The sequence below is a fragment of the Hibiscus syriacus genome, unplaced genomic scaffold (assembly GCF_006381635.1).
Source record: "Hibiscus syriacus cultivar Baekdansim isolate YM2019G1 unplaced genomic scaffold, ASM638163v2 tig00010968_pilon, whole genome shotgun sequence".
Taxonomy (NCBI): domain Eukaryota; kingdom Viridiplantae; phylum Streptophyta; class Magnoliopsida; order Malvales; family Malvaceae; genus Hibiscus; species Hibiscus syriacus.
The window spans coordinates 211,900-223,608 of record NW_024062239.1 but is presented as its reverse complement, the minus strand read 5'-3'; the positions used below and the strand labels follow the sequence as shown (position 1 = coordinate 223,608).

At 30.9% G+C, this 11,709-nt stretch overlaps 1 protein-coding gene across 1 annotated transcript; it reads right to left on the bottom strand.

The window, feature by feature from the left end:
• Nucleotides 1–788: 788 nt before the first annotated feature.
• LOC120204461 (cellulose synthase A catalytic subunit 3 [UDP-forming]-like) lies at nucleotides 789–1,718 on the bottom strand. Its single transcript, XM_039204547.1, has 2 exons — nucleotides 1,610–1,718; nucleotides 789–1,478 (listed from the first exon to the last, which is right to left on the bottom strand). Exons 1-2 carry the CDS (start codon nucleotides 1,664–1,666, stop codon nucleotides 1,134–1,136), a joined length of 402 nt encoding a protein of 133 aa, XP_039060478.1. The 5' UTR covers nucleotides 1,667–1,718; the 3' UTR covers nucleotides 789–1,133.
• Between the last annotated feature and the right edge of the window lie 9,991 nt (nucleotides 1,719–11,709).

Sequence of the window (11,709 nt, the reverse complement as noted above, 5' to 3'; positions counted from 1 at the left end):
GTTTATCGTATTTACAATAATAATTTTTATTGGCCCTTTATTTTGTAAAAGAAATCGTGGCTATCGGTGTTTTTAGACTCTCGGTGCAGTTTTTTTAATGGTTTTCTTCTCGGTCTTTTATTTTCCCTGCATACAGTTCCTTTGTTCATTTGTACAAGATGGTTCGTTGGTTATTGTATATGTGCCGATGAGATTGTTGTTAAGGGAGATCGTTTTTTTCCGTTGGCCATTTTAGTTCTTCTTCAGGTTTCTCTCCTTCATGTCTGATACTCGAAGCCGTTGGTGTTTCAGTTATATATGCCATTGCTTCCTTGTTAATAGTTTTGTTTATCATGCTATCTCTAATCGATCATTGTTATATTTTATTTTTATAGTTACAATTGTATTTGCTCACTCTGTACTTGGCAAGATGTTTGTTGATGCAACTTCGATTATGAAATATATTGGTTATTTTTCAAAAAAAAAATTGAAATTTCAAGTTCTAAAAAAGAAACACGTGAACTAAAATTCAACAACAAAAAATACATATACAAATTTCACAACCGTAAGATTGGACATACTATTTTCAAATTTCACTTTCGTCTGGGTTTGGGTTTTGTCAAAAGTTTTTCAATTTTTTTTCTATGGCCGAAAAAGGAATGCCAATATCTTGGTACAATACCATACAACATAATAATATTGAAATGCTCTGCCCCTCAATAATCCATATCTACATTTGTCGTGTCTGCTTATAACATATTCTGCACAAGATAGTTATGTCAACTCCAAAACATCATATTAAGTAAAATCACTGCCTTATATTCTGCACACTATGTCAATTGAAATACACAAAATTACAACTAAACAAACCTCTGTCCTTTGCAGCTTCGGGACACCAAAGCAAACTTTCCTTCCTTCCTTTTTAACAGTTTATTCCACACTTGTACATCCGGCCCGGTAACTCTTGTCGTAAAGGGATCGATGCGCACCCACAACAAAGAGAAAATGGAGGCAAGCAGAATTGACCATACAACAACAATGGTGGGTGTTCGGTTTTGGCTTCCCATTAAACCTTTCAAGAAGGGGTAGAGATGGATGATCACTCAGAAGGCAAAGAATAGCTTACCAAAGAGGGACCCCATGATTGGTAGCCACTATTGATGGCATACGAGATCCCTGCAACAACCCCCACCAAGTTTATAATGAGGAGAGTAGTTGGTGGGATGAGCAGGGTTGTCCATTTGAACATGTAAAGTTCTGCGACCGTCTTCGTCCGATGCTTTTGAAGTGACCGTGAAGTTGGTGTCGATGCCAGCAAGAACCATGAGAAGGCCTTGGAAAACAGCAAAAAGATGAGCCGACACACTACCGATAACCCAGAACTGTTCATTTCTCCACCATTCATCAATCCCCACACCGCTCCACCTAATTTCTAAGATACCAGTTGCAAAGATGGAAAGAAAGAGGGATATAAACCATATACTCGCAATGTTACTAATCTGCAGTGACTGCAAACCAAGCAAAATAGTTAGAGCATATAATACAATAATCCATAGCTCTCCTATAACAACGAAACAGTAAATAAATAAATCGATGCCGATTAGAAAATATCAATTCCAGATAGACTAACCTGTGGGATAATGAACTTGTTAGTGAGCAGACAGACTGCTGGCAGTGTGCAGTACATGAGAAGAGGAATAGCAGTGAATGGTGTAGACACCTGATTTTGTCCAAAATTTATTATTATAATATTATTATTGTTATTAGTTGTTATTATTATTAATTATTAATATTATTATTGTTATTAGTTGTTATTATTATTAATTATTATTATTAACTATTATTATTGTAAGTAAAATACTAACATATTTGCTTATTGGATAGATCCAAAATACAAACAGGGGCCCATATATCAAATTAAACACAACACGAAGCCCACTCAGCTTCGACCAAGAATGAAACGCTTGGGAGCCCAAACCTAGTTAGGGTTTTCTCACCCTTAGCCCAACGCCGCTCAATCTCATCCACACAATCTAGACCCAAATCAATAGTCCAGATCAGTGATCATTTAGGGTTTTCATCTAAACCCTTCAGCCACCAGCTAGTCCAGTTGTTGGATCGGTTCAAATCCAACGATCCAGATTACATTAAGGTTCTGGAACCCTAGCTGCTCCCCACTACCACTGCTCAAGCCGAGCCATGCCCAGCTCCCACCCCGCCGTCGTCCAAACCTCTAATGTTGATGTCGTTTCAACCAAATATCTTAAATCAATCAAGCAAAAGAAAAGCAGTCAGAGAAGAGAAAGAAATATAAAAATCTATTTCTACAAAAGAAATCCGAAGGAAAATCCAGGATTGGCAAGGATTGAGATAAGGTAATCATACCCTATGTTAGAGGCTTCACAAGTCATCATCAAATCAACCCACCAAAAAGAGAAGAAGATAAAGAGGGAATGAGGACAGATCGAGTGAGGATAAGAAAAGAAAAGGAACCCAGAAAAAAAGAGAGATTCGAAGAAAACGAAAAAACCAAAAAGGGAACAAAAAACTTTTGAACTAAAGAAAAAACAAACCTTTTAGAGATATCTAACCCTTGGTAGCCTCACCGGAGCCAAGAAACCCACGATCGAAGGTAAAACTTTTTCCTTTTCCCTTAGGTTTTTGATTTATAGGGTTTTGAATGGGGGTTGGTTTTGGATTTTGGATTCTTAAAAGGTTTTAAGAGGGAGAAAAAGGAGTTTTTGGGGCTTTGTTTCTCCCCATGACCAGCGATCTACGGTGGTCTTAGGGTCTGGGTGATTCATCTCCCGATGGAGAGGGAAGTTGATAGAGTTTGGCTCTCCCCAAATGAAAGGAAAAACAGAAATGAGGCAAATGAGAGGGGAATGGTCGATTTGGGTTTGGTTTTAAGCATATATATCACATGTGAAACGACGTAGTTTCGGGAGGGGGCAGGGTTGTATTTTAGCGCATGGGATACTAGCAGTTTTAGTCCTTATGACTTTGTAACCTTACCTTTTGGCCATTGAATGAAATGTTATGTTATTTGTTTCGAGTTTTTATCTTTCAATGTTCAGATTTAAGTCACCAGTTTTATAGATTATACCATGTTTGTTCATATTGAATCTGACCCTAAGGTTTACAAATCTTTTGTTTGGTCACTATTGTATGAATGCCTTTAGGAAGAATTCTTATTTACCCTTCCGTTTTTTTTGGTTTAGTTTATTTAAGTCTTTAATACTATTCATGGTTTATTTTTGTTTCATTACCTTTATTGTTTAATATGTATGACTATGGCTCTTGTTTGTTAGTGGTATTATTGTTTGGTCCTTCAAGTTATTGTTAATATCATTTTGGTCCTTTGAATCACCAAATATGCCTATTTTATTTTGTTTGTATATGATCTAATATTTTCTTATTTTATTATAGTCCTTTATGTATATATACATATTTTGTATATTATGGTTTTATATTAAATAAATATCACTAGCTCTATTTGCAATAGATATTTTGTTCTTTATATATATATATATATATATATATATTATCTATATATTTCAATTCATATTTATTTTTTCATCATACTCCTTTATTTATTGATATTTTACTCGAATATTTTCAAGAACACTTATTTGTAGAATGAGCGTGGAAAGTATTGCTTGATCGAAGTAGTTAAATCCGATACGACGTTTGAACGAAATATAAACTTAAAAAAACTAGAGCGTTTTTTTATATTTTTAATAATATTTTATTTTATTTTACTTTTATAATATTTATTTTTTACTTTATTTTGTTTTATTTAATTTCAGTACTAACGATGTATGTTCAAAAAATGAAATATAAATTATTTCATGCAAATTTCGATATTATTTTTTCCAAATAATTTAATATTTTAATAAATCAAGGAGGAATATTCTTTTACAGACAAAAAATAGAAGAGATAGTCTTCCCATCGAAGGATGTTCGAATCTCTATGTTTCTTTTTAAATGAAAGGATTTTTCTTAATAAATAATCCATAATAAAGTAATATTCAATAATTGGATCGTAATTTAATTTTTATATTCGTATTTATAATTTCCACCATTTACGACAATGTGTAAGCGATTAGGTACCAGATTTGGGTGCTATGGGGTGCTAATTCTTCCCTATGCGTAATCGACTCCCGGATCCAAAAACAAATGAATCTTTGATAACGTAGACCAATTTTTTGTTTAAAAATAATTTTTCTTAAAATTGTTTTAAAAGGCGTTTTTAGGTATTCGACGAACCTAACCCAAAGGTTGATGGCGACTCCTATTCAAAATAATTCAAAATCTCTATTTTTTTAAATAAGTCATAATTGTTTTTTAAAATATTTTTATTTTCAAAAATGGTTATGACAGCTTGGCGACTCCACTGGGGACTTTAGAGAGTCAGGCTGTCTCTTACATATTGTCGTTGTGGTGGAAATTATGGGTGTGTGTCTATAGTTAACTTATGATCCACTTATTGAAGTTTTTTATTTCTTTATTTTTTAATTTTCATACTAACGATTTTATTTTTGTTTTCAGCTCTATCAATGTTTCTATCGAGGGTTTTTCTTTTCTGTTTTTTGAGTCAATAGTTTGTATGTTTCTCCTCACACACATCACGTGCATTTACATGACATAAGCTCTATCCCGAGCTTCTTCCCAAGTAAGTGGGGGTGAACCCAATAATAAAAATTCCATAAAATATAATCGATACTTAATTGATATAAAAATCACTTTTCTAATCCATAACAACTTCAACATTTCTAAAATAGCTTTTCAATTCCATAAATATTCATTTTCATCTCCAACCACTCAACTTTCATAAACTTTGCATCTAAGTCACAATGTATGAATTCTTATAGAATTCATGCTAACGTTTCCAATTAATTCATAATGGTCCTTTAGCATTTTTCTCAATTGAAAACCAATACTCAAAATTTCCAGCATTGTATTAAGATACTCAATCTAGTACATTTGCATTTGTAAACTTACAATTAAATCCCCAATTTCCTAGTCCATTCGAATTAGCCATCAAACTCTCCCAAATTTTCCAATTTGATCCAAAAAATATTCTAACTTCAAATCAACATTTAAACATTAATTTACAGCACGAACACTCACAATTGGACATTTATACTTTAATGTCCCATAATTCCCAAAACTTACAAAATAGTTCTTTTACTTTCACAATCTTCCAAATTGATCAAATTTAATCTCCAAAGCATGTAAATCATTCTAATATCAAATATAACCACAGGAAATTTTTACAAAATTTCCCCCTAATTACTCCTTATGGTCAGTCGTGCCTAGTACATCAGGGATTATTTTCATTCCACTTCAAGCATTAATCCAAGCTCCTATGTTTAAATTCATGCAATTTCAATCATCCTAACATCAAATTCAATCAAAATTCAATCAATTATCATAAACCCTAACTTGGTTGAATTAGATATATGCAATTTTAGATGATTTTAATCATCACACATACTTGGAAATTAATCTGCAACACTAATAACCTAAAAAGCATCCTTTAATACTTCAAAATTCAACATGTTCTTCATAAATCCTAATCATGAATTTCATCATTCAAGCATGTTTTACATGAAATAATATACCAAAGATAGAGAATTCAAGTACATTAATTCTCTATCTAGTAGCTTAATCCAAAAAACAATCAAATAAGCTTAAAAATCAAACTAAAAATCTCCTTTACCTAGCTATGGAGTTTAAGACTTGAGCAAGAAAAAGAACTAAAAATCTTCTTGATTTTTCTAGTATTATCTCATAATGCACTTGGCTTTAATCTAATTTAAATGAATTTAAAATTCATTTAATAAAGAAATACAAACTTTATCCTTTAAAATTATTGATAATTTCCACCATACCACCATAATATCTTCCAATTTAATATTTAAAATTCAAACATGAACCAACAAAAATTAACTTTCCACCTTTATCCCTGGCATTTTTTAAAATTGTAATTTAGTCATTAATTCTCAATTTCGTTTAACATAAAAAATAGACCTAATTCCACTTTTCTAAATTATAAAATAATAATTCTAACCTTTTACATCATCCTTCAAATTTTTCGTGAAATTTTGGTTTGATCCAATTATTCGAATTATTATCGGACTTCACTTCTTTTTAGATTTTAATATAAATCCTGATCAAAATTCTGATTCCAAAAAACATCAATTTATTAATAAACTATTCATTCAAATGCCAAAACATATAACTTTTAAAAATTATATTTTTGATCCCTAAAATCTTACAAAATTTATACTTTGGCTCTAAACTTTCAAAACTTACAGTTTGGTCACTAGCCAAACTTTTGTGGTATTACAATTCTCCTCCCCTTAAAGAAAAATTGTTCTTGAATTTTCCATATGTATTTACATACATGGGGTAAAAAGATGAGGAAAATGTTCTTTCATATATTCTTCTTATTCCCATGTTGCTTTCTCAACTTTATGTCCGCTAAAGAACTTTTACTAGTGGTATTGTCCCATTCCTTAGTTCTTTAAATCCACGAAATAAAATCTTCTATAGTTTTTCTTCATATGACAAGTTCGGTTGAATCTCTATCTTCTCTGATTTAATCACACGTGAAGGATCTAATCGATATTTTTGAATAATCAATAGATTAAATACATTATGAATCTTATCCATTTCTGGAGGTAATGCTAACTAATAAGCCACTGGTCCAACTCTTTTTATGATCTCGTACGGGGCAATCTAAACTGAGTTTCCTTTACACCCGAATCGCAGAACCTTTTTCCATGGTGACACTTTAGGAAATACTTTATCACCGACTTGATATTCAATCTATTTCATTTTCAAATCTGAGTAAGATTTCTATTGATCTGAATCTATCTTGAGATTATCTTGAATAACTTTAACTTTGTCATCCCTTTTCTTCTTCAAGTCAGGACTAATTAGATTTCGATCTTTTAGTTCGAACTAATTTAATGGTGTTTGACACTTCCTCCCGTATAATGCTTCATACAGAGCCAATTTAATGCTCGCTTGATAACTATTGTTATAGGCCAACTCTTTTAAAGGCATATATTTTCCCATGATCCCTTGAATTCAATTACATACGCACTTAGCATATCCTCTAAAATTTGAATAGTTCGTTCAGAATTTCCATCCGTATACTGATGGAAAGTTGTACTAAAATTCAACAAGTACCCAAAGCTTTATGTATAACTCAGCATACTTTTCAATCGAATAGTCTGTTCAAACTGGGATAAAATGTGTTGTCTTGGTAATTTGTCAATAATTACCCAAATTGAGTTTTCTTATTGGGTTCAAAGGTAGATCTGTAACAAAGTCCATGGTAACTCGTTCCCACTTCCACTTAGGAGTGGAAATCGGTTGCAACTATCCTGAAGGTACTTGATGTTCAATTTTCACTTGTTGATATGTTAGGCACTTTGACACAAACTCAGTAATAGCTCTTTTCATACTAGACCACCAATACCTACTATTTAAATCTTGATACATCTTATTCCCTCATGGATACATAGTTAATGGACTATAATGTGCCTCTAAAAAAATATTTTTCTTCAACTCTCCATCACTTGGAATACAATTGTTTTCTCGGTAGTACAAAAATCCATCATTCTTAACTTTAAAATTTTTCTCCCCTTTTTCCACTTGTTTAATCCTTGTCAAGCACTTATCATCTTTTATCTATAAATCTTTTATCCGATCTAACAATAGAGGTTTTAAATTTTAATTCAGCTACCAAGGCACCATCTTCCTTTAAAGATAATCGAGCATCTAAAGTACGCAAAGCTGACAAAGTCTTTTAGCTAAGTGCTTTAGCTACAATATTAGCCTTCCCTGGATGATAGTCGATAATCATATCATAATCCTTGAGAAGCTCAATCCATCTTCTTGTCTCAAGTTCAGCTCCTTTTGAGTTAATAATTTTTTGACTTTATGGTCTGTATAAATATAACACCTCTCTCCATATAAATAATGGCGCCAAATTTTAAAGAAAAAACCATTGTTGTAATTCCAAATCATGAGTAGAATAATTCTTCTCATGCGTCTTCAGTTGTCTCAAAGCATAGGACATAACCTTGCCTTCTTGCATAAACACACATCCCAATCCATTATTAGATGTATCACTATAAATCACATAATCTTTACTTGACTCCGGTTGTACTTGCACTAGTGCTTCTGTCAAAATCTTCTTTAGTATTTCAAAGATTTCTTGGAATTTCTCTGTCCAAACAAATGGTACATCATTCCTTAAAAGCTTGGTCATTGGGGAGACGATCATAGAATAATTCTTTACAAATCTCAGGTAATAGCCAACAAGTCCCAAGAAACTTTGAACCTCTGAAACATTCTTTGGAGTTTTCACTCCACTGTAGTCTATACTTTATTGGGATCTACTCTTATGCCTTCTGCTGAAATAACATGGCCAAGAAAAGAAACCCTTGACAACCAGAATTCACATTTTTACAATTGGGCATACAATTTTTTTTTATTTCATAGAATTGATAAGACAATACGAAGATGGACATCATGCTCTTCCTTTGTCTTTGAATAAACCAAATGTAATCAATAAATACCACCACAAATTGATCCAAATAAGGATGAAATACTTTGTTAATTAAGTCCATAAATTCCATAGGAGCATTTTCAAACCAAACGACTTACTAATGCAATACCCTAAATTTTGGTTAGTGATCAAAATATAAATTTTAAAAGTCTAGTGTCTAAACTATAAACTTTGGAAAAGTTCAAGGACCAAAACTATAATTTTTAAAAGTTATATATTTTGGTATGTAAATGAATAGTTTATTACAAAATTGACATTTTTGTGGGAATCAGAATTTTGATTTGAGAATTGTATTAGAAACTATAAATAGTAAAGTCTGTTAAGAATTCAGATAATGGGATCGAGCCGGAATTTCACGAAAATTTGAAGAATGATAGAAAAACGTTGAAAACATTATTTCCATAATTTAGAATAGTGAAATTTAACATGGATCAGTGGAAATAAGGCCGATTTTCCATGTTAAGCCAAAATTGTGAATTTTAGTAACTAAATTGCAATTTTTAAAAATTGCATGGGAAAAGGTGGAAAGTCAATTTTTGTTAGTTAATTTTCACTTTGGAATATTAAATTTCAAGATATTTCAAAGGCATGGTTGAAATTATCAAGTTTCATTAATGACAAAATGATAAACTAGTTTTAAATGAATTTTAAATTCATTTAATTATTATTAAGCCATGTGTATCATGATAATTAAGTGTGGAAATTTCAAGAAATTGTTCTCTTCTTCAAGCTCCAAATCGTGGACATTATAGGTGGAAAGTGAAAGTTTTTCAATTTGATTTTTAAGCTTTCGTGGTTGATTTTTAGGTTAAGCTATTAGATAGAGAATTAATCTACTTGAAATGATCTATTATTTGGCATAATTATTTCATGTAAAACATTCTTGGATGATTACATTCGTGATTAGGGTTCATGAAGATCATTTTCAATTTTAAAGAATTAAATGATGGTTTTTATGTTAATAGTGTTGTAGATTAATTTCCAAGCATGTGTGATGATTAAAATAATAAAAAATTGCATATATTAAATTCAACCATGGTTAGTTTTCTTGAATATTGGTTGAAATTGGATTGAATTTGATGTGGGAATGATTGGATTTACAGGAATTTGGTTATATGAGCTATGCTTGAAACTAAATGAAATTCAAGCCCTAATATACTAAGTAGGTTCGACCATGGGGATGAAATAAAGGGAAAAATATTCAAAAAATTTCTATGGTTTATATTTGATATTAAAATGATTCTACAAGCTTTGGAAGTTGCCTTAAATCAAAATGTAAAAGTTGGTGAAGTTAGGTGACTAATTCGAAAATGGTGAAAGAGTTTGTGGGTTGAATTACAAGTTTGCAAATGCGTATGTATTAGATTGAATATATTATTTTAATGCTGGAAATTTTGGTATTAAGTTTAGATTGAATTAAATAGTGAAGGACCATTTTGAATTAATTGGAAAAGTTGGTATGAATTCTAAAAGAATTCATAAATGGTGACTAAATTGTAAAGTTTATGAAAGTTTGGTGATAAATATGAAAATATAAAGGACTGAAGTTTCATGTTGGAGATGTTGAAGTTGTTATTGAATAGTGAAGTGAAATTATATCGAATAAGTATTGAATATAAATTACGAATTTTATTATTGGATTTGGATTATGTTAGTACAATACTAACATATGTTTTGAATAATTATGTTGTGTATATGATTTTGTCTAAACCGTGATAAATATAGTGGTCAAAGCGAATTGAAGGCGAATGATCAAATATTAGAGTAAAGATATCAACTATAAAGGTTCGACTGTGAGAAAATAAGGTGTGGGCTTTTATTTATTTGAATATATTGATTGAGGAAGAATTACTATAAGTCAACCTCAAATGGGTTTTCTTAAAAAAAAAGTTTGAATCAAATTATGTAATGTTTCCATAATGTTTGCTGAAATGATTTATGATTTATTTCTGGGTATGAATTACCCAACATGTTTTTATATGATATTTTCTGAAAGGATATTTGTATAGTTTCCCTAAAATAATTTTAGGGCATGAGCTACCCAAAGTATTTTATATGATATCTGCATTTTAATTATGGACACGATTTCTAGTATAAACTGCGTAATGCAATGGTTTTGATAAACGATGTTTGAAAATGCTACTGATTGGAAATGTTGGATTTATAAATGACATGAATTTATCGTAAAGACCATTGTATGTTGCACTGAGAGTCATAGGTACAATTGACATGCCATGAGGTGGAGTGATCACTGTTTATTGATATTGATATGGTACATTTGTGTGCATTATGTATGGCACTGTTGGTACAATTTAAAAGAGACACTTTTGAGTGCATATTATTGTTTATTGATGATGTACCTGGAGTGGATATTGCAGACACTCGTCTAACTCACGTACCTTGCATTCTCTTTAGAGATACATTGGGCTATGAAATTGAAATGTGAAAGTACTGAAATGTGATCGAATGAAAATGAATATTGATTGATTATTATGATTTGATATTGGCTGTCATGATTTTATAAAATCATGAGATGTTGATTATACAAGTTTACTAATGTGGAAAATGGCTTAAATAAGTAGGTTTGGAAAATTCAATTGTTTTATTGAATAAATTATACTATTTCAATTATTACGTTATTTTTATATTTTATCTCACCTCATTATGTTTATAATGCCTTACTAAGCTATACTTCGCATGTGATGATTTCCACGCATAGGTAAAACAAGGAAAAGTACGTTAAGTGAGGAGCCTCGTGAGCATTGTTTGGGAATCTTACAATCTTACATAATTAGTAAGATGTCAATGATGTTATATTATCTTTTTAGTGAAATGTATAATATGACTGTTTGGTTGCTCTGATAGATTAGTTAAAATGGTCTATAATAGTAAATTACAACTCTTTAAATATGGTTAGTATTAATTATGCCTAATAGCATAAATGAATAGTAATTTATAATATTATGTTTTAAAAGTTAACTGATTGATTTTTAAATTAGGCATTGTTGAGCCAGTTTTATATATGTTATGAAACAACATTGAACTGTCTAGCTGCTGCCTACAATCAGATTTATATTGGATGATAAATTGTTATTTTATGATTTTACACAATTAATTGAATTGATTTAAATCGTTAAACT

Excerpts from the sequence above, each read along its gene's own strand:
- LOC120204461 (XM_039204547.1), bottom strand. The coding sequence starts at position 1,666 with ATGTACTGCACACTGCCAGCAGTCTGTCTGCTCACTAACAAGTTCATT. Across the intron at positions 1,479-1,609 it reads ACAAGTTCATTATCCCACAG|ATTAGTAACATTGCGAGTAT; the intron begins GTTAGTCTATCT and ends CAGTCACTGCAG.